Here is a 25,501-nt window from a genome sequence, read left to right as displayed (position 1 = left end):
TCTCACTAGCTACTGTTGTCCCCCCAGCTCCAGATTGCACACAAGATCATTGGCCAGGTAAGGATACCTTCAGAGGCAAGGAAATCCTGGACTGGTGTGGACCCACCAGAGCAATCTTGTGAGGCATGTGTCTCACAAGAGATGCAAGCCTGTTTGGATGGTGGATGGTGTCGCATTGCCAGAAGTTGATAGCCTAGGACAGAGTACAAAAAGTTCGCTCCAATACCAGTGCTATCTTGTATAATTTAGTATAAATGATATGTGAACCAGGAACATCAGAATGGAACGCCCAATCAAGGAAGAGTCCTTTGTGTCTCCTAATGCTTAGAGATACTGTATACCATTATGAGTAGTTTGAGATATTCAGGAATTTGATGGCCAGGTCACCCATGCATGCACCAAACCGGAATTCTTTGTTGATTAAACTAGCTTTGCTTCAGTTTAAATGGAGAGTGAACCTATGTGTGAGTAGGCTGTTGTATCTCCAGATAAGTGATAGCAGAAAAAGGTAGTGTGTACTGTATTCCAAGAATTGTCAAGGTGTATGATTTGGAGGGAAGGCTTCTCTTGATCTCAGGATGGAATAGGAACCATATTCTAGAAACTGCAAGAGGGAACTTTCATCTTTCACCCAGACTGGCTCCATACTTTGAATGCTTAGCCTGTTATCCACATGGCCAATAACTTTTACCTTGCGTCTGCATATTAAATATTAGCTGTTTCACCACAGCACCAGCATACTGTGCAAATTAACTAGGGCTGCTCACTGATATAATAAATATTCTGTTTAGGCTGCAATACGACAATCATTTTCCTGGAAGTAAGGCCCATGGTACCCAGTGGGACATACTTCTGAGTAGATGGGCATAGGATTGCCTTGTTAATTAATTGGTTACATTTCAACAGGTTATAAAGCTGCTCTGCCATTTTAAGGATTCTGAAGGAAAGCTTCAGTCTTTGAGAGTGTGGAAATTAATGAACTGTTAGTGAGAACAGGCTTTCTTAAATATTATTTTAATACACCAGAAGCAATCAGGAAAAATGGATTTGCTAAATCAGTTCTTGCATCGAGAAATTGTGTGCTGTGTACTTGTGAAAAAATTGTCCTAAATGTTACCATCCGAACTGAACCTTGCGGGGGAGGGGGTCCATTCTAATTTGCCTGTTGGCATTCCTTCCGTTGGCATTTCCTTTCTAGCAACCCTTTGTCTCTCTGGTTTGCTAATTAAAACAAAGCCTAAAAAGTCTCTTTTGGTTTGGTTTCAGGAGTCCCTACACTTGCCATTTTTGTTTTTGCTTTTTTGGTCACAGGTTGGCATTGCGCACTCCTTTGTGCAGGCTATACCAAGAAGTGGAGACATTTAGGTACAGAGCTATTTCCGATACGTGGTTGACGGTCAATCGAATGGAGCAGTGCCGAACTGAATACCGAGGAGCTTTATTGTGGATGAAAGATGTGTCTCAAGAGCTGGATCCTGATCTTTACAAACAGATGGAGAAGTTTAGGAAGGTATGAAAATTCCCACCATTTGCTAGAGAGCAATGCTTGAGAAATGGTAATGGAGCATGGGTTTTATCCCAGTAAGAGAAATATAGTTCAACATCTAGCACTGAGGGTGAAATTAATCATAAATTGATCTTTCCCATGTGGCAGGATACAGTTCATCTGATAGTGAATATATTTTCCATCTTTGAAAGATGCAACTATCAGAAATGTTTTCCTAAGAGTGTAACCCTATACATATTTACATGGGTGTGAGTCCCATTAAATTTAATGGGACTTACTTAAGAGTAGAATGCTCTATAAGTAACTGTATTACAGTTGATTATATGTAAACATACATAATATATTGCACAAAATGGATCAGATATTACCATAGTAGGCATCTCTTTAGGGTTTTGAGGAAAGACAGATATAAATGTTTTAGGTAAACGTCTGGGCAATACTATACCTGAGAGGAATTCAATTGCACTTACTATCAGGTAAACATAATAGATTGCAATCTATAGAAGATGCATGCAGCCTGTGCTTTTCCATGAAGACTATTGATTGCTAGCTTTCTTTGTTGATTCTGCCTCTATACCCAGGTGGAATCTACACACATGTTAAAAACGTTTTGAAAATGCTTTTGTTAAAAATCATTTTGAAAAATGCATTGAATTTGCCATAGCTCACAGTCACCATCTAGTGTCACAATGGCATATTGCACTTTACAACACATTCAAAGTGTTTTATTTGCAGCTGTGTAGCTGAGTCCAATCAGAAGGTTGGCGGTTTAAATCCCTGCAACAGGGTGAGCTCCCGTTGCTCAGTCCCTGCTCCTGCCAACCTAGCAGTTCGAAAGCACGAAGCGCAAGTAGATAAATAGGTACCGCTTCAGCGGGAAGGTAAACGGCATTTCCATGCACTGCTCTGGTTCGCCATGCTGGCCACATGACCCGGAAGCTGTAAAGCGAGATGAGTGCCGCAACCCCAGAGTCGTCCATGACTGGACCTAATGGTCAGGGCTCCCTTTACCTTAGCTGAGTCCCCAGTGGGTCCAGTCCTCCTGAGCTACAAGTTGCTTCTCAGCTCACAATCCAGTGAAGGCATCTGTAGCGCGCTCTCTCTCTCTATACACACACACACACACACACACACACACACACACACACACACACATATATATATATATATATACATACACACACACACACACACATATAACTGGCTAGGTGGTCTCTGGAGATGGGCAGAGGACATTTTGTGTAGCCAGATTCTGCTGAAAATGTCTGGTTGAAAGATGTTTGGTTGATTGGGGCAGATCTGAGCCGCAGATCTACGGTATGTGCTACATGCCCTGCCATCATTTCGGAGACTCTTGGTTTGTCAAGAATTCAGGCCTGAATTCAGACCTTGTTGATATGGAGTTGTTCTAAGAGAGGGAGAAAAACGTTTCTCAATCAACTCTCTCCATGCCATGCATAATTTTATAAACTTGTCTCATATTGCCTCTTACTCTCCTTTTCTTTAAACTCAAAAGTCTCAACCGCCGTGACCTTTCTTCATAGTGCTCTATCCCCTTGGTCATTTGGGTTGCCCTTTTCTGAACCTTTTCCCACTCTTGCTGAACTTGCCTTTTAGAATTGTTTATAATACAAAACATCAAGCTAAACACCCTGTAACTTTGAAGAAGCTAACTTCCTCTTCTGGACACCAGGTTTTACATAGCACATCCTGTAACAGCAGTGGACATCTGCATTGCTTCACAGTTGAAAATTTGATAAGCAAATGTCTTATGTTTCCTTGATGAGAATTAACAGAGAACTACTTCCATGTTTTTCTGAAGGGGCAGTGGAGCTGCTTTTGTCTTTTAGTGTGCAACTCTGATTTGTGCCATTGGGTGGCAGTATTTTACTAGATCTTTCAAGTTATTTGAGGATTTGTATCATAACAAGGGGGACTGCACTCCTGTCTTTGTTCAGGAGGTTGTAGATGTGCTAGGAAAAGAAAAAGCTGTAAATTCTTTTCCTAATCATGATGAATGCAGTTGACAATGCAGGTGACGTGGCAATTTTTTATTATGATTGGGTGAATGGAAGTTGTGTGTTACTACATTATTAGAACATTTTTAATACTGGCATATTTGGGACAATTTCAGTTTTCAAGTGAAGTCATTTGTTGCAGTAGAGAACATGGTCAGAATAAAGTTACTTGGCATTTATTGTCTTTTCCCATGTGCAATACATACATAATTGCAAATATGAAAGTTTATACCCAGTAATGTCATTGATCTTCAGCATACCTGACTTGGGGCTCGTCCACACTTTGCTTGTCCCACAGGTCCAAGAGGGTTTCTTTGCTTTCTAGACATGGGTCTGAGTAGTTTTCCATTTGCCCCACTGCTTTCCCCAGGAAAAAGACTACTATTTAACACTGAATTGGAGCAAACATCAATCCACAGAAAAAACAATTAACATTTATTCCAAATCAGAGGTAAAGAGCGGGGTTTTCCGGGAGAAACCAGCAGGACAAGTGGAAGTGTGGACGAGACCTCATTGCTGAATAATGTTTATTTTTAGAAGAGTGAAGGTAGAGTAGAACTGAGTGCCCCGGAGTAGATGGGATTTTTGTTCATTTTTGGTGTGTTGGGGGAAAGGCAGTGCTTTTTTCGGGGGGGGGGGGACGCAGGAGTACACATACCCCTAAACATTTTGTGAATCTAAGTTTGGCCTCATTGTGGGGCAGTATGAGTAGGAAAATGAGAGTACCCCTAAACATTTTTTAAGGAAAAAAAGCACTGGGGAAAGGTGAGTAAATTTCCTAAGTATGTAACAAATCTGTTAGTTAAGGTACCTACTGCAAAACACCTGAGTACGTTCCATACGAAGTTGGCAAGGAAGCAGTAGTCTTTTTCATAGTTCCTCGGGAGTGACTTATGTGATGGTTTTATCCTTGCTGTGCACACATTGGCATTCCAACTACTGAATGTTGGGCAAGCAATATCCCTGTGTTTAAGGGGTCCAGCTGCTTTGTTGGGTTCTCCACTACTCCAGTTAGATAGCCCCAAATACCTTTTGGCATTGTTATTGAGATCAAGAATGCTCTGTGCTACAGGGAAGTTGCCACACCGCGTGCTTAGGTCTACTTTAGATGTTTATATGTGCGTATAAACATATTGTGATTATATATCCTTGTGATTAAGGTGTTTTATCTGAAACAGGATATGGGACCTGGTATCCCATTAAGGACTTATCAGAAATGTCCACTTAATGTTTGGGCTTTATTAAAGCTTTTACAGAATTGCATTCAAGACTTGCTTTGAATGATAGCAGTTTCAAAATACAGGGTATTTTGCTTCACGTGGCCTTTTTTGTTTTGTTCCTCAATTATGCCAAGCCAAGAGAAATGCCAGCCATTCATTTCTCCTCTTTCTCTTCCTGCCCTCAATTGCAACATATAATTTCATACATTTTAGGCACCTCTTTGCCTTCTTTTGTGTGGGGTTTTTGTTGTTCTTTTCATAAATTACATGGAACAATGGGAAGGATCTGCCTATCTGAACTTTACAGCTAACCTGTGTATGTTAGGAAGTACAAGGAGAATTTATGTAGGTTCTCAGTAGCATTCCACCAACTTAAATCTAAGCATTACTGGATGGCGACTTTCAGTATGACAGTTTTCATGCTCTTTGCACTACAATGAAAACTGCATTTCTTGAAGCATATTGTCTTCTCTCTATTTCTGCATTCAAGCTGGGTGGGGGTAAATGCTTTACTCTATTAGCCTATTTCTATTCTTTGGACCTTCATCAGTACAGACTGGTGAGTTACCTGTCGGCTGAAAAAAAGCTGGCAGATGGAAAATTGTCAGTCCAACAGAGCTGCCATCAGTCATGTTTACAGAGCAAAAGCAGGGCTTTAGCTGATTTTTCCTATCTGCAAATGTTCTCCTCTTTTGCTTATTTATGTCAGGCAGCCATTTTGCTAGTAGGTTTATAAAGTGTTCTGGCTCTGTGTAGCAGTGGATGCCATTTTATGGATTTCAGGTGATAGTAAAAACCCAGAGCTGTGTGTCTTCCACCATTCTGCATTTGTACACATAAGTCAGTATCCCGAGAAACTCACACATGCAACCATGCAAATTCAATCAATTTGCAAAATGTACATTTTGCTCTGTGCAGAATTTGGAGGAGGTGTTTCGCACAGTGTGCATGGCAATAACTTACAAAGAGCTGCTACGTGGTTGGGGCCCTGAACTCAACCTAGCACTATCAGGGTTCTCTGTTGAAAATATAGGAAATATCAAGTTAGACCATTGGTCCATGTAGCTGAGTACAGTGGTACCTTGGTTCTCAAACTTAATCTGTTCCAGAAGTCCGTTCCAAGACCAAAGCATTCCAAAACCAAGGCGCGCTTTCCCATGGAAAGTAATGCAAAACAGATTAATCTGTTCCAGACTTTTAGAAACAACCCATAAAACAGCAATTTAACATGAATTTTACTATCTAACGAGACCATTGATCCATAAAATGAAAGCAATAATCAATGTACTGTACTATAAAATAAATAAGACAGTATTGTAGATGATAAAAATTAAAACTACTTTTTTTTCTTACCTGCACTGCTGATAGTCATTGTTTGGATGGGGGGGGGGGGGCTTTTATCCATTTCTGCAGTCACACAATCAATCAGTAGCTTCCACACAGTCACAAAAACAAATTAACCGAAAAAGCCTCAAAAACAAAAACGCAAAATAAATAGCAAAAACAAAAGCACCAAACTCAATCCATTCTGGAAGTCTGTTTGACTTCTGAAATGTTCGAAAACCAAGGTGCAGCTTCTGATTGGTGCAGGCGCCACGGAAACAATAGCCGACAACCGCATCGGATGTCCAGCTTCCGAAAAATGTTTGATAACCGGGACACTTACTTCCAGGTTTTTGGCATTTGGGAACCAAGACGTTTACGTACGAAGGCGTTTGAGAACCAAGGTACCACTGTACTGGCTACACTGACTGGCAGAGCCCCACCAGGGTTTCAGTTTCAGGCAGGGTTTTCCCCCTAGCCTAACCTAGAGATGCCAAGGATTGAGCCTGGGATCCTTTGCAGGCAGAGCATGCATGTTATACTCAGCCACAGCCTTTTGAGGTAGTCTGCATTGGGGGGGGGGGGAATTACACAATGCCCAAATTCACTATTGGGAGAGAAAATACAACTGTAACGTTTCCCCCCTTTTGATAGAAGTGAGTGCAATTTGTAGCCTTTTCAGAGTGGATTAAGCACGACAAATTACAAGCAAACAGTTCCAGAGTTATTTGTGCTGGTCTCTTAAGGTTTGAGGTGGTTTTTTTAAGGAGCCATCTATAACTTTTCTTTATTTCTTTGTAGAATTGGACCAAAGTTGAACCAATTGCTATCCCTTCAGAGGAGGTAAATCCTGCCAATTTGATAGCTGCAGTTGTTTTCCAGCAAGGGCAACCTTTTCAATTTTAGGAGTAGTCAAAATGATACCACTTAATGTTCCTTAGGGTTTCTTGGAGAAATAGTCTGAAAATGTCAGACTTGAGAAAGGTGCTCCTAGATAAGAAACTGTCAAATTTCAGGCAAATTGACCCAGAGGTTTTTGTGCTAGGCACCTTTTAAAGTTGATTTTGAGTGTGTGTATGTGCGGAACTAAAAGGGATGTGAGTCAGGGTAAAATAATTTCCTCCACTTACTGTCGAGTCATTTTCCCACAACTTACAAACTTGACGTGTCAGTCACAACAGAGCTTTCCCTCTCTCCACCCTGGCATCTGCTCTTCCTATCACTCCTTTCTCACTCTCACTCACACACACACACACACACGTATTTTCCTTATATGAAAGACGATAAAGGTGTAGGTTTTTTTAAGCAGTCATTTGTCTGTAGTTTCCTTTTTGGCTCTAGGTCACCACAAGGGCCTTGGGGAGGAGTACTTTGCAGGGTGCCTTGTACAGAACCTGCTTCACTTGCACCCCACTACAGCTAAGGGCTTGTCTGATGCCACTGAGCACCCCTAGTGCAAACTCATCCTTGGTCAGTGTCATTTGTCAAACTCCTTTTCATTCCAAAGAGTTGCTTTGGAACAGGAGACAATGAATTTCTTCTTTAACTGGATTGTGTCTGGCCAGCTTGTGATCTTTTCACTCACTGATTACTCAGAGGGAGAGAAGGGGGAATGGAAAGGAAAATTCACTTTAGAGGAATGCTCTAAGAATCTTTTTAACGCAAACATATATACTTCATGCATTTTAATTGCCATAGCAGGGCTACTGGTTAAAGCATTGTAGTTACTCTATGATCAATAACTGTCTACCTGCAGTCACTTAGTATGTATTAACCGGCTGGGAGGACTACATCATTGCTGTTCATAGGTTAAAAGCAGTGTAATAATGTGTGATAGAGATGCCCTTCAAATCCATAATGAAAACTGCTCTTTAAAAATAGAAGCAAGCTTCTGGGAACATATTACATCATCTTAAGATGTATTGCTTTTAGAATGTTGTAGTAACTGTAGACCGAATGCCCTTGAGTGATTTCCTTCCCCATCTACTCCATTTTAGTCTTAAGAAATAGAAAACTGAAATGATGTTCTAGGAGAAGTGCTTTTAAATTAATGAATGGAATTAAAATAAAAGTGGTATTGTAGATACACAGCTCTTCCAGTTATTCCCACTTGCTCTGTGATGCAAGTGAAACTAGGGTAACAGGCTCTTTTTAAAACCCTTAGGCACATGCAGAATCCAGCAGAATTCAATGTATGTATTACAGTGAATAATACAGTTTCTGTATCAATGTTCCCCCCCAACAGAGACCTGAATGAGTCACTGGGAATGCTTGGATAATCATATTTTGGCTTAATAAATGGGGATATAAAGGAGCCCTTTGCTAGTGTGCACAAGCCCTTCACTCCTCTGAGGTGCAATCAATAAAATTGGACAGCTCATTATTAAACATAGTTTCCGATTTTGTCCAAACCAGGAACCTGCAATAAGCCAGGTTATTAAACTAACTTCAAACAGTGGCTTAATATCCCGAATTGTTCCAAAGCTTGCATTTTCCTGGATTATTTTTTTAATGACTGGTTATTGTGTATTGGTTGTTGTAGTGTTTTTTGAAGAAATGTGAAACCATTGTTAGTTGAAGACTTCCTGGCACATGCTTGTGTATGGGCTGCATACATTGGCAAAATTCTTGGCCATATCTCAGCTTCTTAAGATGAATTCAAACCAGCTCGCTGTTACATCTCAAAGGGAAAATATCTGCCTTGGGGTTGTTCACAACCTCTAAAGATTTTCTGTTGATATTAAACAGTCACTGTATTTCAGATCTTCACTATAACAATAAAGAAAACAATGTGTTAATGCACTATGTTAGAGGTTTATCATCATCAATACTATTACGACTATACTTGCTGTTGTACTATAGCCAGTGTGGACAAGATAAATATTGGAGCTGGATCCAAGAGAGGTTTGCAGTAGATTTACAGAATGCCCTTAGGTTGCTTTCTCAACCTTAATCATGAAATTATATTTTAGAAGTTTCTTTTTTCTTTTCTTTTTGCTATCTGACCGTTGACTTCATATTAAACTATTGATGTAATATCTGATTACATTATAGTGTGAATATTTATAAATGTGAGCTGCTTGCTAGATCTGAGAAGCAATAATTGCTCACTCTTCTTGACTTTGCTTCAGTGTCAGAGGCATAGCGTGAGGGGGGCTGGGGGTGCCCCCCCCAGTAAGGTTTCAGGGTGGGCGCCTTTCTACCCGTCATGAGCCATTGCATCCTTCTCAGACACCCTCCAGCAGGAGGGAGCCTGAGGAGGCATCAACAGCTCAGGTGTCCTGAAAGCCCTGTGCTGCTCGCAAAAGGAGCGCGGGGCTGGCACTTGCCTGTTACCTCCTTCTCAGCTGCCCTCCAGCTGGAGCTTGGCGGGCACCTGAGAAGAGCACAACAGTTCAGACGTCCTGCAAGCTGAATGCCATTTTTGCGAGTCTCACAAAGTGATGCTGGGCTTGCAGGGTGGCGTGAGGGGCAGCCAGGCAGACAGTGTAGCATGGCCCCCAAGCATCAGAGAGACGGCGCTGCCCCTCTGTCCGATGCTGGGATGATCCAGGGCTGCGAGGGCGCCCAGAAGGGTTGTGGCAGCTCAGGTGCCCTGCAGGTCCCGTGCTGCCTGCAAAAGGAGCGAGGGGCTGGTGCATGGAGCTGCTGCATCCCTCCAGCTGAGAAGGATGCAGTTGTTCCGGTGGTGTGTGCTACAATCCAAGCAGAGTTATTTGGAAGCAAGTCTCACATAATACAGCGAAAGCTATTTCTGCATAAAGATGCATAGGATAGACTGTAAACACTCAAAACTTTCTATAAAGCAATAGCTGGTAGTTGGAGGCTATAAGCAGTGTTCCTCCATAAGATGGGAAGACTGCCCTATCTGCTTGGTAGAGCAATAAATGTTCGTAATTTGAGAAGTGAACACATTGTGCTGTTCAGGTACTTGGGGTGCATAAAACTGGAATGTAGCTCTGTGGGCCCTGCAGATGATTCTGGTGATATGCATGATGACATCTCCTAAATCACGAGTGGGAAACCTCTGACCCTCTAGATGTTGTTGGAATCCAACTACTAACAGCCCCAGCCATTGCCTTCATGGCTGGTGGTCAGGGATTATGGTAGTTCTTATCTTCCACGTGTTGCTGGGCCTAAAGTTTCCCATCCCTGTCCTACATATTGGCAGTTGTGGGAGCATGGGTTCAGTTAGAAGCCCACAATAATAAGTGCAATACATCACTAATCAGTGTGTGTGTGTGTGTGTGTGTGTGTGTGTGTGTGTGTGTGTATAATAATACATAAATAAGCTTACATAATTTTAAATAAGTGATTCTGCTCATAGTTTTTTATATATTTCCTTAATAAAGGGTGGGGAGGGGAAACATTACATAACAATATCATTCATGTACTCAAAGCCTAGAAAATACGTATCAAACGCTACATTTCATAAAATTCTTTATAATGCACATGGTTGTACAGAGTCCTATACCTTCAAATTCTCATACATAACAAAAATACTGCACTTTTCACAAAACATAAACTTGTTTACGCTTTTCTTGCTGTAAGAAAATGTCTCAATTTGATCATACAGACAATATTCCAAATTCTCCATAACAGTTCTGAGAAGGTTGCATTATGTTTCCTGTTCCTCATAATTGATAAGACATTCTAGATACCACAAGGGGGTGTATAATAATCTCCTGATCCTCTGTTGGAACTTACATAGCTAAACAATAAAATTAGGGGATCTGAAGGAAGACAATCATGAGAAATTTTTCTATATAGATAGGAATTAATTTCATTGTTTAAAAACTTAAGAGACATCCAGTAAATATGACTTACATTTGCTCTTACTGTGTTTTAGTGACATTGTTAGCCCCTGAATAGATTTGCCTCAATAATTAGATTCAACATTTCCCCCTATGGTTTTTGGTTTTTTATACAGAGGTTAAGTACAGATATTATGATCAAGAAAAACAAAGTATATAACTTGAATTAATGATTAATTGAGTTGTTGTTGTTTTATTAAAAAACCAGTTCATGGTGGTTGTTTTTTATCCTCCCTCTCTTGACAGAAGAGCATGGAATCTGAAGCGCTACCATAAACATTATTTTTTTTACTCTTTAACGATGATGTGTCTGAGCAAGATTTGTTTCTTTCAAGCAAAGCTGCAGCAGCACCTGGCAAACATAGATGCCTTTAGCAAAACGATAGCAGTGAGACTGTTCACAGATGGCCCACAAGGCATTTTTCCCCTCGTCTGTCCCAGAGGTTCTTGTTAAAAAAAAAATAATCAATGGAATCTCCTGTTTACATTTTTTTTCTCTTTGACTTTTTTCCCACAGCCATAAATCAAAAGGTTTTTATTTATTTTTTATAAAGAACAGCTCCTATGTTTTTTAATATCTTTGCACACTGTTTTGTACTTTTAAGCATGTGGCTTGTTGAGTGAACCTGTTGAATTCTCTACATCAGACGCATTGGCTACCTCTACTTCTTTTTTTGGAGGGGGGGTTGCTGCAGCAGAGATGCTGTTCCCACTTTTTAAATATTTTATCAGCCCTGGAGTTAAGTGAGTGGTTGCATTTTAGAGTTCTGTTGCTGCAGGATGTCTCCTGTTTTCTTCTGTGAGAGGAAAGCTATCTATGCTTGATCTTAATGAATGAATAATTTGTTAAGTAGAAAATCTTCGTAATGCAGGCCAGGTTAATATAAAAGGCTGATTCTCTATATTGCATGAAAACTAATGTTACTGGGTAAAGAACTGGACTTTTCTCAGCCTCCAGGCAGCACCCCTCACTCAGCCCAGCTCCACACCCTTGCTGAGCATTTTCGCCTGAACGGAATGTGCCCTTGAACTGTAATAAAGCCCTTCACTTGTCTAGATGAAGGACAGAGGAGGGTGAGTGAGCGTATGCAGATGCTAGCCTATTTTACAAAAAATAAAATTTTACAAACATTGCTCCATCCAATTTTGCCTCTGGTTCTACCTACCACTGGCATGTGGCGCTGGAAGTTTACCAGGAAGGGAATGTGCCCCACCCCTTGTTTACAACGGAAATGATCCTAGTAGTCTGGTAGCCAGTTTTTGGCTGGTAAATTTATTCTCATTCTCTCTGCCTCTCAGTCTCTTTTTCTCCCTCTCTCACATCTTTCCAAACTCTTAGTCACCTTTTTTGGAGTTTGCTAACCCATATACTTCAGAGTTTCCTTTGCATGCCCACTCCATTTCACTCCATTGATGCCAGGTCACAGAACATGTATCCCAATGTTGGCATCCTTCCTTGAAACCATTTTTTCTCAGCTTGTTCCTCACGTCCTGGTGTTTTTCTTCTTCAATTCGCATACCCCCCAGCCTCTGCTTCTCAGGAAGCAAGGGACTTGAATCCGCACACACAGTTTCTTGTGTACATATGAATCAGACCAAGCACACAGAGAAAAAGGTACCATGCCCAATGTTTCCTTCGTGCTGTGAGTCACCAGAGATAAAGCCTGGAATCTGTGTTCAGTATCAGGGAAGAGTCTTGGAATATGCCCCATAGCATGTGGCGAGCAAGTTTTTCCTTATTTCTGAAGAACTACAGATTATTTGCACACGCCCTCACAATTAAAGGTGCAGGGTTACAGGGCATATGGAATGATTAGCACATATACTTGAGTGGTAGCCTCTCTTTTTAGCTATTGAAAATGGCTCCCACATGAGGCTGCCACCTTGCTGAATCTAAGCACATCTGGGTCTGGTCAGTGCTGGGATAGGTGATAGTGTGGAGTTTCCTGGTGGAAGAAAGGTAGACTGTAAATACAAGTAAACAATATGCAGTTGTAGAATCCAATTATTTCCATAAAAATCCACTCCTTGTTTTCCTCCTATCCCCTTTCCTGTGGCTATTAAAAAAAAGACTCTTCCAGTGCAACAACTGTCTTCTTTCCTTCCCTCCCCACAAAAAAGTAGGGAAGTGGAATAAAGTTAGTTACTGCATCCATGAAGGAAAGAAGTCAAGTTTCTAACACTAGAACTTAGCCCAGAAATTGTCTCGTTTTCCTACACACACATCAGTTCCCAGTCTCTCTCTTTTCATTTTTCATTTTTCCAGCCACACTTATGGAGTCCTTCCAAAGACAATAGGCAACTTCTGGAGAAGGATAGGACTGGCTTGGTAGGAGCTTTCCTCCCTCAGGCAAATAAAGCAACTTGGTTCTTTGGGCAGGAAAGCAGCTGAGGTGAGAGAAGGGGCTTTCAAAATGGTGTCACCATTTATCTTCTTTCTTCCCCCCTCCATGGCTAGCTGTGCCATCAGAGGACTGCGGGTCTCTTCCATCTCTCTCTCCTCTCCTTCCCTGGTGTGTGCCTTGTTTATGTCACCAGCCACAAGTATATTGCAATATAGACAATCAAAAGCACTCATAATTCTTTTTTTTACATATTGCAGTTGGGAGTGGCAGCCTTATAGTGCCATGGTCCATATTGAGCATATTGGGCATGGGAAAGAGAGAACCTTTTTCCTTCAGTCTTTTTTGCTGCGGATTGGTTGAAGATACATTGTAACAGATTGAATGTGAATACGAACCATCATAAAATATATACACTACCTAGGTTCTAGGTCTGTTCAGAGTTTGAAGCTTGCTGTACAAGGAAAATGCCAATGTGGAGAGAGGAGGCAAGGAGAGCTCTTCCCTGACTGAAAATCTGATTGGAAATGATTTCACCAGGGCTCTTCAATCACAGTGCCTTGGGGGAGGGAAGTTAAAGTAATATATCACCTTGTCATTGTCTGTTCGGCATTCTTTTCTAGTTCTGTTAATGGTGCTTGTTTGGAAAATGTGGGATGGTCAGTTCCTTCTGCCTCTGCCACATTCATTCCTGCCAGTTCAGCTTTGCATTCGGTTTCTGAGATTTATGGTGCCAATTGAGCAGAAATCAAGCCCAAAACTTTTTTCCATTCGTCATAATTCTCTATCCCCTACAGCCATCTCTATCACCTGTACCCACCCATTCTATGATGTATGCCATTTTCAAACTGAAAACCATTTTCTACAAAACTGCATTCCTTTTAGACTGCTATCTAAATCAAGCATGGCCAAACTTGGCTCTCCAGAAGTTTTGGGATTACAACTCCCATTATCCCTAGCTAACAGGACCAGTGGTCAGGGATGATGGGAATTGTAGTCCCAAAACAACTGGAGGGCCAATTTTGGCCATGCCTGATCTAAATCAATGTTAAAGGTGACTGACCCTGTATCTATCCTACTGGAATTCAGTAGATTTCTTACCTCGAAGCTGGTGTGTGCTTCCCACCCCCTACAAATCACCCGCTAAATGTTAGGGGAGATTAGAGGAATCCCCCAAGACTGTAAAGATTGTCCTCACAAAAAACCACTGCAGCTACTCTGTAACCTGGCAGTATGCATCCCCTTAAAAGGGGCTACCATGCCTACAAACGTCACCCAATTCTGTCAAAAAATTATAAAGTTATAGACTGTTCCTTTATTGCTCCTGTGAAATTTTGTCAACTAGCCACAGAACCTGGTGTTGTAGGGCAGTCTGTGATTTGTATTCTGTTATTGTCAAAACTAGATAATGTTGAGCAGTAGTTTGAGAAAACAAAAGGGGGTTGCATCATGAACTGTGTGTGCTTACACAAAGATAAGTCTTGTAGTGCTCCACAGTGCTTACATGTGTATTCAGGTAAGAAGACTAAAATGTAACCATCCCAACCATCCCTTCTAAGAGATGATAAACACAACTTAGATCCTAAAAAACCCAATTATTACCAAACTAAAATTCTCTTTTTCTTAGGAAAAGTGATGTGTTTCTGCATTGCTTCTTAATGGAACAATAATAGTTTCCTTGAAAATCAACTGGTGATCATTTTGCAAAGGATGCCTGTCAGAAACGCTTTCCTGCTGGGTGCCATTTAGACTCTCCTGTCTGCCACCCTGCTCAGGTTTTACTTGCTTTCAGTGTTGAACACTAAACACTGAGACAAGAACAGTTAAAATCTGAAGGGAGAAATGGCATGCTAGCCCAGTCAGCTGTGTGTTTTTCCTTTAATTCAGTTCAGTCAATATTTGTGTTTGAGTCTTGAACGGAGAAAAAGAGATGAAAAGTAAGCTGCATTCTATGCTTGCAATTAATTTATGTAGCAAAAGTAAAGCAGATGGACCACATTAGGTGTAATCCCAACCCTCTACCAAGTCTTGAAAGCGAGAGTGGCAATCATAGCAAATCTGTTCTGTAAAAAACATCCGCCCAGCAGCTGTGTTTCCTTCCTGTTTACTTTTCCATTCATCCCCTATTTTTTTACTCTTATTTCTCCATTTCAGTCCAGCTGTAAATCATTTTTATCACATAGTCCTGCAGATGACCCACTAACTGTACACATTATGGAAATGTAGAAGCTTTTTGCTTCCTTTTGGTTTCTGTCCTTTGCAAAATCTGAGCAGAATTATTTTCTAGAGGGTGGTGTAAGGCCTTGTTTGGGCTGGCTATGAATGAACAATCAATATGCCAAAATACTTTAAGTTTGTGTTGACACACAAGTTTAATGGTGGTTTCATCCATTAGAAACTGAAGTCAGAAGCCAGGTTAGAAATTGAAATAATAACTACACTATCATTGAGGGAATTTATACCCCGCCCTTTGTCTCCAAGCAGCCCAGGGCAGCAAACAGATACGACAGTTTAAAAGCAAAAGCATTCTAGTATTCTGACCTCATGGGTACCTTTTGTTTTCTCCAGCTTTAGTGGCCTAAATAGAGCCTGTTTGGGGTCTTTCTAAAACCTCAGCATTTGAAATGATCAGTCTTAGAAAACAAAGTAATAATAATAATAATAATTTATTATTTATACCCCGCCCATCTGGCTGGGCTTCCCCAGCCACTCTGGGCGGCTTCCAAAAAATATATTAAAATACTGTACTACATCAAACATTAAAAGCCTCCCTAAACAGGGCTGCCTTCAGATGTCTGGTAGTCTGGTAGTTGTTGTTCTCTTTGACATCTGGTGGGAGGGCATTCCACAGGGAGGGTGCCACTACCGAGAAGGCCCTCTGCCTGGTTCCCTGTAACTTGGCTTCTCGCAGTGAGGGAACCGCCAGAAGACCCTCAGAGCTGGACCTCAGTGTCCGGGTAGCACAATGGGGGTGGAGACGCTTCTTCAGGTATACTGGACCGAGGCAAAGTGGCAAAGAGTTCTGTTTTCCTTCAAATATCAGAAACTACAAAAAGCAATTAACAGAGCAATCCTATCCTCTAGTTATGCCTGCTTGGTGGGCTAAGATTGTTCGTAAGAACATAGGAAGTGCCTGCTGGATCAGCTCAATGACCCATCTCGTCCAGCATCCTGTTCTCACAGTGCCATATCAGATGCCTGTTGGGGAAACCTGCAAGCAGGATTCGAGCACAGTTGCACTTCCTCCTGTGTTTCCAGCATTCAGTAGTATTCAGAAACATCACTGCCTCCAACTGTGGAGGCAAAGGATAGCCATCATGGTTAGTAGCCTTCAATAGCCCTCTCCATGAATTTGTCTAATCTTCTTTTAAAGCCATCTAGGTTGGTGATCATCACTGCCTACTGTAGGAGCAAGTTCCATAATTCAGTTGTGTGTGCACTGCTAAATCACCTCATCCAATAGAACACAATGCAGTGCCAATAGAAAAACATACATAACTTAGTTAACTAAGGCTGCAATCCTGTGTGGTCATATTGAGGCATAACCCCTTTTGAATTCAGTAGGACTTTTTTCTGCATAAACATGCATAGGAATGCGCTAAAAATACATTCAGTATAACAATAAGGTAAAGGTAAAGGTACCCCTGCCCGTACGGGCCAGTCTTGACAGACTCTAGGGTTGTGCGCCCATCTCACTCAACAGGCCGGGGGCCAGCGCTGTCCGCAGACACTTCCGGGTCAGGTGGCCAGCGTGACATCGCTGCTCTGGCGAGCCAGCACAGCACACGGAACGCCGTTTACCTTCCCGCTAGTAAGCAGTCCCTATTTATCTACTTGCACCCGGGGGTGCTTTCGAACTGCTAGGTTGGCAGGCGCTGGGACCGAACAATGGAAGCGCACCCCGCCGCGGGGATTTGAACTGCCGACCTTTCGATCAGCAAGCCCTAGGCGCTGAGGCTTTTACCCACAGCGCCACCCGTGTCCCTCAGTATAACAATACAATGGTACAATTTGGCAGGACCAAAATACCATTTACATTGTAAATCTAAAATATCTCCTACACAGCTCATAGCAGTATTGCCCCTGAACCCTTTCTGTGTTCTGCAAAAGTAGACACTCTCCTGGTAACTTGAATACTTGAGTTAACTTGAAGATGTTCATTCATATGTCATGGGAAACAAGTTTAAGCAAATCACGATTGGAGCCAGCATGTCAAGGGAATGGGAGAGAGTAAAGGGAAATGTTTGAGCATGACACTTGTTTTTGGCTCAATAAACCAGTTTATGTATCCAGAATTGTTTTGCCAGAACCATCCCATTCGGCCACATTTTACTCCATTTTGTAAATCTCAGCTCAATTTCTGTTTCACTAGCAAATATCCAGTAAAACATCTTGCCCTCCCTGGCTCAGTTCTCTATATCAGTTTTGGGGACAGGGAAGAGCTAAATGTACACTGACATTCTTACGGGTGGGGGGGGGGACAAAATAAGTTTAATAAACTTAATATTACTGCTGGACATCATAGTGCATCCCCTTCAGTTAGGAAATTCCCAGTGTTTGTGGTTAGAAAACCGTATCTCATCTCCTTTACAGCAAAAAAGCTGCATGTCTTCCCCTATAGATCCTGATCCAGCATAAGGGGTATTGTCATCTGAGAATGGAAGTGTAGAGGGAGGCATCAGGTCCTATGAATTAACAGATACTTCTGTTACCTCTCATTACTCGGATACTGCACTGAGTACGTAGATAATGTCCCAACATTAATAAGGCAAAGACTTTTCTGTGACCTGTATCTGAGGTATGTCTGAGGAAAAATTCCTGGAAAACATTCATGGGAACATTCACAGAAGTAATAAGGGGGTAATATGGAGAAAGACATTTGTGGAGAATATTTCATTGCAATTTATCGCTTTCTGGGATTTCTCTCTAAGAGTAGATCCAATCCCTATTTACTCAGAGAACTGTAATGCATTGTTTCCCTCATGTGAGTGAATCCTGTACTCCAGTTCCATTATTTCTTGTGGGTGGTGGATTCTAGTGCATGCCCAGATGCAAGTTGTTATGTAATAGCTTTCCCATTCATTTAAATTGATAGATAAGTCATGGGGCTCTGGGTTCAGTTACACAACTTGAAAACATCTGCAGTTGCCTTGGAGATGATTGGTAGGAAAGGATTAGCCTGTGTGGAATGAGCTCATTTTAAAGACTATATATAATTTGGAGCTTTCAAACCCTGGCCTAATAGATACAATATTCTCATTCTCCTAGAAGACCATGACTACCTCACAAGCTCTCACACTCTTTTCCTCATATTTCCTTCTCTTGTGAATTACCCCTCCCTTCCCAAAGCTAACTGTGGTTTGCCAATGTGACTTCCAGTATTAATGATAAATTTGGCTAGCTCCAAACAAGAGTTTGTCAACCTATTTCTGACCATGATTCTAAGAAGGGCTGCTTTTTCAAGGGCTGCCATCAAGCCAGCCCTTGAGTCCATCTATAGCTCCTTCTTCACCATTCCTGTAGAGAGAAGCAGTTCTTTTCTCCACCTGCTTAGCACCTACTTTGCCTCTGTCTTCACTGAAAAGGAAAGCAGTTCTCAACATAATGATAATAGAATAAAAGATGCACAGATACAGCCCAAGATAGGAAAAGAGGTGGTAAGGAAACAACTAGCTACCTTAAATGAATTTAAATCTCCAGGGCCTTATGTGTTGCATTCAGTGGTAGTAAAAGGAGCTTATGGATGTAATCTCAGAGCCTCTGTCTATAATCTTTAAGAATTCTTGGAGAACAGGTGAGCTCCCTGCAGATGGGAGGCAGGGAACTGTCCCCATCTTCAAAAAGGGGTTGTGTGGCCATCTGTCATGGATGCTTTAGTTGCATAGCAGGGGGTTGCAACTAAATGACCCTTAGGGTCCCTTCCAACTCTACAATTCTATGATTCTGCTGTTCTGAATTCTGTACTCAATACCCTGCACTGCTGTGTTGGAACCTCTTGTACCTTCCAAGTATAAAATAGAATCCATCCGTGTTAATAAAACTTGATACTGGAACATTTCCTGTCTTGGCAGAGGAAAACATGTAGCATTTGGTAACACCACAGTGCTCTAAGTATTATAATAACCGGTATTGACACAGAAAGCATATGGCCTTATGTTACATATTGGGTCAAGTACATCTAATGTTAGTCATCCTTTCCTGTTTATAAGTTATCCATCCCTTAAAAAAGAAAATAATTGTGGTGTTGCATAAGAAAAAAAACTATTTCTCTTAAGAAACAACAGTTGTAATAAACAAAGACCGCATGTATGAGTTTTTTGGTGGATATTACAGTATGTTGTGAGACAGGATTCTAGATTATGGGATGTTGGTTTAATCATACTCTTTCCAAAGACAAATACTTGGAAGCTAATGCCCGTTCTGCTACAGTTAATGCCCATTTTGAAGTGCTCAGGACTGCTACTGACTAAGCTGTTTGAGTAATGAATCCTGGGGTGCATTGACATATGGGTAAAGCATATTAGATTTTTTTATTATTATTAAACCAGTCGCTAGGTTAGACAGTATATTTTGAAAATGAAATGGTAGGATCACAACTGCAATCCTTTGCAGTCTTACAGAATGGGAGTGGGAATAGAAAGATCAGTTTACATAGATACCATTTCTATTGTCTTTTCAACCCTGCTGTATTTTTAAGTCCGATGCTCTAATACCACTTGCAACAAAGTGAAGTCGAGCCAATCCACAGTATTTGCATTTTGAACAAAAACTTACATGCAAAAAAAATATTACTCAGATTTGAATTGTTTAAGTTAATTTTGTCCTGCTTATTATATTTCATTTGCATATAGCAAATTTGTTTCATTTTGCTTTGGGTCACTCCTTGTGGAAAAAAAGAGAGACTAATAAATGCAATTAGTAATAATCAGGTGAAAAAGCGTATGTTGTGTGTTTAAGTGAATGAGTTCACCTGCAATAAACAAAAAAGTTGAAGTATGATTCTGTTCCCATCCCCCAGCCACTGTTGCCTGAGTGATTGAGATAATTCAGAAGTACATGCATCGTTTTGTGTCATGTATCTTTTGCCAATTTAAGCACAGAAACCTTTGTGTCTAAGTTAATGTGTGAACATGGTAGGATTAGAATGTAGACAGTCAATATATTATAGAAAAGGGCAGGAACATTGTCAGAAGACATCCCAGGTGGCTTGAGCCCTGAAAGTGTCTGGATTAGGTTCCAGGGTAATGTTTGAAAATTCTTCTATTGACAAAAATGTGGTCTAAGAAAGAGTGGGTCACCTGAGAAATATGACCTTAATATATTGATGGAAGAATAGGCATGTTTGAGAGCTGGACCTACCATTAGTCACTGGTATTCATGGTCTGTCTTTGCCAAGAGTGAGAGAGGTAGCAGCTACGTCTGCAACAAACTTTGGGTTTTGTTGTTTTGCCCTGACATAGATTTTGTTGAGACTGCACTGTAAGTGTGTGTGTGTGTGTGTGTGTGTGTGTGTGTAATCTGCCTTTTTCAAGCATGAAAATTTATTTGCTTCTGTGGATACTGCTTACCTCTGGAGAATCAAATTTATTCACTAGTACTTCCAAGAACTTATTAATTGAAGTGTGGTCTATAAATCGATTAAATAAAACAAATAATGACTCTGCTGAATAATTATTTGGAAATACGACAGACATGCTGATGAGTGGGTGTTTTCTGGGATGTCCTGGTATCTGAAGAAGCTCTTACTCTCTGAAACTCTCTATATTTATAGGTCCAAGCACAAGTCCGCCATGCAAAACTGAACTTTGACAAGCTGAAAACTGACGTTTGTCAAAAAGTGGATCTTCTCGGAGCAAGCCGCTGTAATCTTCTGTCTCATGTGCTCACAACATACCAGGTATCGGAAAAGAAAGTATCCACTAAACCAGAACTTCTGCTTAATAATGATGCCCACCTGCCTTTATGTAGCAGTCCAATCAAGTTTTCCTCCCCATAAGGCTAAGGTTGGGTATATGAGCAGGAAATCTTAAGTGTCAGTCAACATGCAAGTGTTAACTTTCATTGGTTCTTTCCATTACAGACAACCCTACTTCACTTTTGGGAAAAAACATCTCATACCATGGCAGCTATTCATGAAAGTTTCAAAGGGTATCAGCCTTATGAATTCATGATGCTAAAGGTAAGCATATATAGTGGTTTGTTCATTTCTAGCCTACTTGGCAAAGTAATTTGGATAAATGAAAGAGGGGTGTCAAGCTTCCTTTTTGTAGAACTTTTTTACACTTAGGAGTGTTCATCAATTTCTATATATCGTAAGTGCAGCTAGCCCACACACACTATGCTAGCAGGCACTTCTAACATGTATTAAGAAGAATGTTGAAATGTATGTTGTAATCCCATACATTTGGGTCAACCCATGTATGTAACCCATAATGTTGGGTTGGTATGCATGTAATTCTAAACCATGGTTTGGTGTTCTGTAGACAGTCTTCAGTCGCCTAGAGCAAAGCATCTGCCTCACCCCCTCTCCCCACCCCTGCGTGGCCTGGCGAGGAATCCTGTCAAGTTCAGAAGAATCACTGCTCAGTGCTATATGCAAACCAGGAATTTTGGTTTAAAACAAACAGTGGTTAGTTAAATAAACCAGCTGCACAATCCATATCACATCTAGTTTGGCCTTGAACTTTGTTACAAAGCAGATATTTTAATTTGAAGCTAAGCAGGTACGTAAGTTTGGTCAGTAAGTCCAACACAATAGCCACTACAGCATACTCCTAGTAGTGAAGCTTGCTTATAAGTGTGCTCTCCTGTTATCAGAAATGAGGATACGGGAAAATTATCTTTTGGAATGCCTTGCCTTCCTAATGCAGAATAAGCATGTTCTTAGTTTCGTTAAATAATTATTTGCACAGACCACACTGCAGCTGTCCAAATTAAGGAAGCGTGTCAGTTTTCTAGCATCTGAGTACAACTTGGTGAAGGTTAGGCTTTTTAAGTTCAACAGGTTTACTTTTCAGTTTTCTATTTTAGTTAATAATATAATTAATAAATCAACAATTTTATGAAGTGATCATTTATTCATGCTAAAGTGTTATCTCCAGAAAGAGAGACTCTGCCCTTGGGAACATGTCTGGAAATAATACATTGCTTTAGCAGTGGGAGTTCTTCTCTCTTCGCTAAACTCTGGTAATGAACAATCTGATAAAAATTGTTTTCTTAGCTTCAGGGTATATTGTGGAAGTAATGTAATTGCAGCTGTGTTTCCTGATAGTTGTATTTGTGTTTAAGAGAATATTTTTAATGCACTAACAAGTCCAAGAATTTTGTTGCTTGGGGGTAACCAGGGGAGTTTGTTCAAGCTTTCAGGATTCATTCTTTTTATTGTTAGGAGAGTGTTGATTCCTCTTGACTCCTTTTTTTGTTAAAGATTAACATTTTAAGTTTTGAAATATGCTGAATAGAGAACATGGACGCACCATTCATATGGTATTATTAAACTTGGATATTTTGTAAACCACTTAGCTTTGTAAACTGCTTAGAGCTTCTATTTACAGTCAAGCAGTATATAAATTTTGTTGGATAAATAAATTTATTTTAACTGCTTTAATATTGAAAGCAGAGAAAGAAAAGAGGACATAGGAATAAATAAGAATGGTAATATGTGAGGAAGGAAATGGTGGAAGGATAAATTGCAGTAACCTTGTATTAGGGGACCTTCAGTGTTTTCTCAATTTCCCTTTTCTCAATGGTCAGTAGTGAAGCATCACTATTTTATGATTTAGAAAATATTATTGAAGAAATGTTGAAGATGAGCTCAGGAAAATATAACTAGGTTCCTTGTCATCTCCACAACCCTGAGGAGGAGGCTAAAATTCTTAAATGTTGCAGTAGAGTCTGAAGACCTAGTAATCATAACTACTGCTGTGAGCCTCACCATTTCTCATGAAAAGGCAAATAGGATTTGATGGGGTTGTATCTGGTATCTGTTACATTACAAATTGTATTATATGGTTGCTATGTATCTTGCAAAAGGGAGGGGGGAGTCCATTCCTAATTTTAAATGAGTTTGATTAGACACAGAGGCAGCTACAAAGCCTGTGAGATAAATTAATGTCTTTACAGTTTCATCAGCAGCTTCTATCTGCTGCTTTCATGTATTCTGTATTTTAACATTATCATCGCCAGAAGATACATCGTTGCTATTACTCAACCTTATTTATTTAAAAAATAAACCTTATTTACAAGTACCTAGTTCTTCTTGTCAGTAGTAGTTAAAAAGAAAAACAATTTGTATAACTTTGTACCAGAATGCTACTGAAACTGCCATAACATATTCATTTAACATGTATTTTGTTTTAATTTTCTGCTTGGCATAAATTTCAAAGTTTGGCGTTAGTACTTGTACTGTGTTCATTTTCCTAATCCAGAACGCAGTTATTGTGAGTATGCTGCTTTCTTTGCAATTTCCTTCCATGTTCCCTTTTGTCTGTATGCTTAGGATTATCATATAGGCCTTTGGTTAACTTATTCAAAGTTTGAATTCAGTGGCACCTTTTTCTGACCAATTATGTAGTTGTTAATATTGCATAAGCTTTCATTGGTTACAATCCACTTCAGTTGCAAAGATGGAATGACCAGAAGTAGGTCAAGACAGTTAATGGAGTGTTTACCTGCAGTATTCCTCTTTTTTCAAAGGGATGCTAACCATAATTCAGTGGTAGAGGGACCTGCTTTGCCTGCAAAAAGGTTGCAGGTTCAATCATGTCCATGAGGGCTTGGTGAGACTCCTGTCAATGTAGACAAGAACTGAGCTAGGTGGGCCAGTCTGACTCAGTATTAAGGCTGCTTCCTGTGTTCCTACTTGGGCTCCTGTTTTGCTACCTCAACTAGCATTTTACCAACCAGAATCTATGCCCTTGAAAATGGCCCTTCTGAATATTGTTCTAAAGTGTCTAAGAAAACAGAAACATTAAAACTTGTGAATCTATTTCTGGGTTCTATGTCCATTCATATGTTTGGGATGGTTCCATTTGGGTGATGTTAAATTGATGTAAGAGCACAAGGTTATAGGGTGATATTACTTAATCCTGAACTATGCTGCTGCTGTTACTGATCTAAGTGGTGTAACTGGTATCTGGGTCAATCAATCAAATACCTTTATTGGCATCACAGTATAAAACATTTCAGGTAATTGGAATAATTAAAAAGACAAGGGTGAAGCTATCAAGGGTTATATGGTCACACTATGGTCGTGCGCATTTGGATATTCTGCTACACTCAGTGCCTTGGATGGAGTCCACAGTGACGCCACTACCCCCAGATATAAGAAAAGCATAGAAATTCCTTAATGAAATATATTCTTTCAAAATCTGTTGGTGATCTTGATCAAGTGACTGTTTCAGATGTGGAAATATACAAAATTAGTAGCTCGCAGAAATGTTTCCTAGCCTGTTTTTACACAATCATTGTTACTCATTGTTGCATAAAAAAAAACCTATACCAACTCTCATAAATCATCTGGAGGCAATTTCTTAGTCTCTAAAGGTGACCGGGCCTAGACTATGTATAAATAATTATTGTGTAAAAAATACTCATCTTATATAAATTGCTTTTTTTGCAAGCTTAAATCTAGGTTCAACTAGGCAATAATGTTCCTTAATAAGGGTTTTGCTGTTGCCTCTTCTGTTAATTCACCTGCTTGAGGAATATATGCATCTCCTGGGCTTCTAATTCATGTAAATATTTATAGAAAAGCTTATTGTGACGGGAGGAAGAAATGAAATTGCCTGTTTGTTAACTAAAAACACTTTAAAATACCAGAGGTAACTTAAGTACAAACAGCTGTTTTTGGATCAGCATTACATTGGCAGGACTTTGCAATGCCTCCACTAGTGAATCAGTTTGTTTAGCTTTGGGACCAACACAGGAGCTAATGGAGATAAGACGGAATATTCTCCACTTGGCACCCTGTTTGGAATTAAGAACCTTGTGGTAGATCATCTGAGAATGTGTGAAGAAAATCTGATTGTGCCCCACCTGGTTTATTGTGCCCTAGTATTTCAAAAGATGGATAGATAATTTACGGTAATTTAAAAAAAAATCTTGTTTTTGCTCTTTGTAACTTGTATTTGCATAAAACAACATTCTTCCTACATGGTAGGATGACAACATGTTAGTCAAACATCTTTAAAGTACTATTATCAGAATCAGACTCATCAAATCATAGAATCGCAGAGTTGGAAGGGATCTCGAGGGTCCTCTACTCCAATCCCTTGCA

At 40.3% G+C, this 25,501-nt stretch overlaps 1 protein-coding gene across 12 annotated transcripts in view; it reads left to right on the top strand.

The window, feature by feature from the left end:
* Positions 1 to 25,501, top strand: part of ICA1 (islet cell autoantigen 1) — a 67,635-nt gene that overhangs the window by 17,632 nt on the left and 24,502 nt on the right. For 7 of the 12 annotated variants that reach the window (XM_028749647.2, XM_028749640.2, XM_028749643.2 and 4 more), the window contains exons 6-9: positions 28 to 57; positions 1,267 to 1,510; positions 20,996 to 21,121; positions 21,305 to 21,403. In XM_028749647.2, coding sequence (XP_028605480.2) covers positions 28 to 57; positions 1,267 to 1,510; positions 20,996 to 21,121; positions 21,305 to 21,403 — 499 coding nt within the window. The remainder of the gene's footprint in view (positions 1 to 27; positions 58 to 1,266; positions 1,511 to 20,995; positions 21,122 to 21,304; positions 21,404 to 25,501) is intronic. The other 5 variants (XM_077936973.1, XM_028749651.2, XM_028749650.2 and 2 more) reach the window with 3 other exon arrangements.

This window comes from Podarcis muralis, chromosome 12 (genome assembly GCF_964188315.1).
Source record: "Podarcis muralis chromosome 12, rPodMur119.hap1.1, whole genome shotgun sequence".
Lineage (NCBI taxonomy): Eukaryota > Metazoa > Chordata > Lepidosauria > Squamata > Lacertidae > Podarcis > Podarcis muralis.
This window is presented reverse-complemented; position numbering and strand designations above follow the sequence as displayed.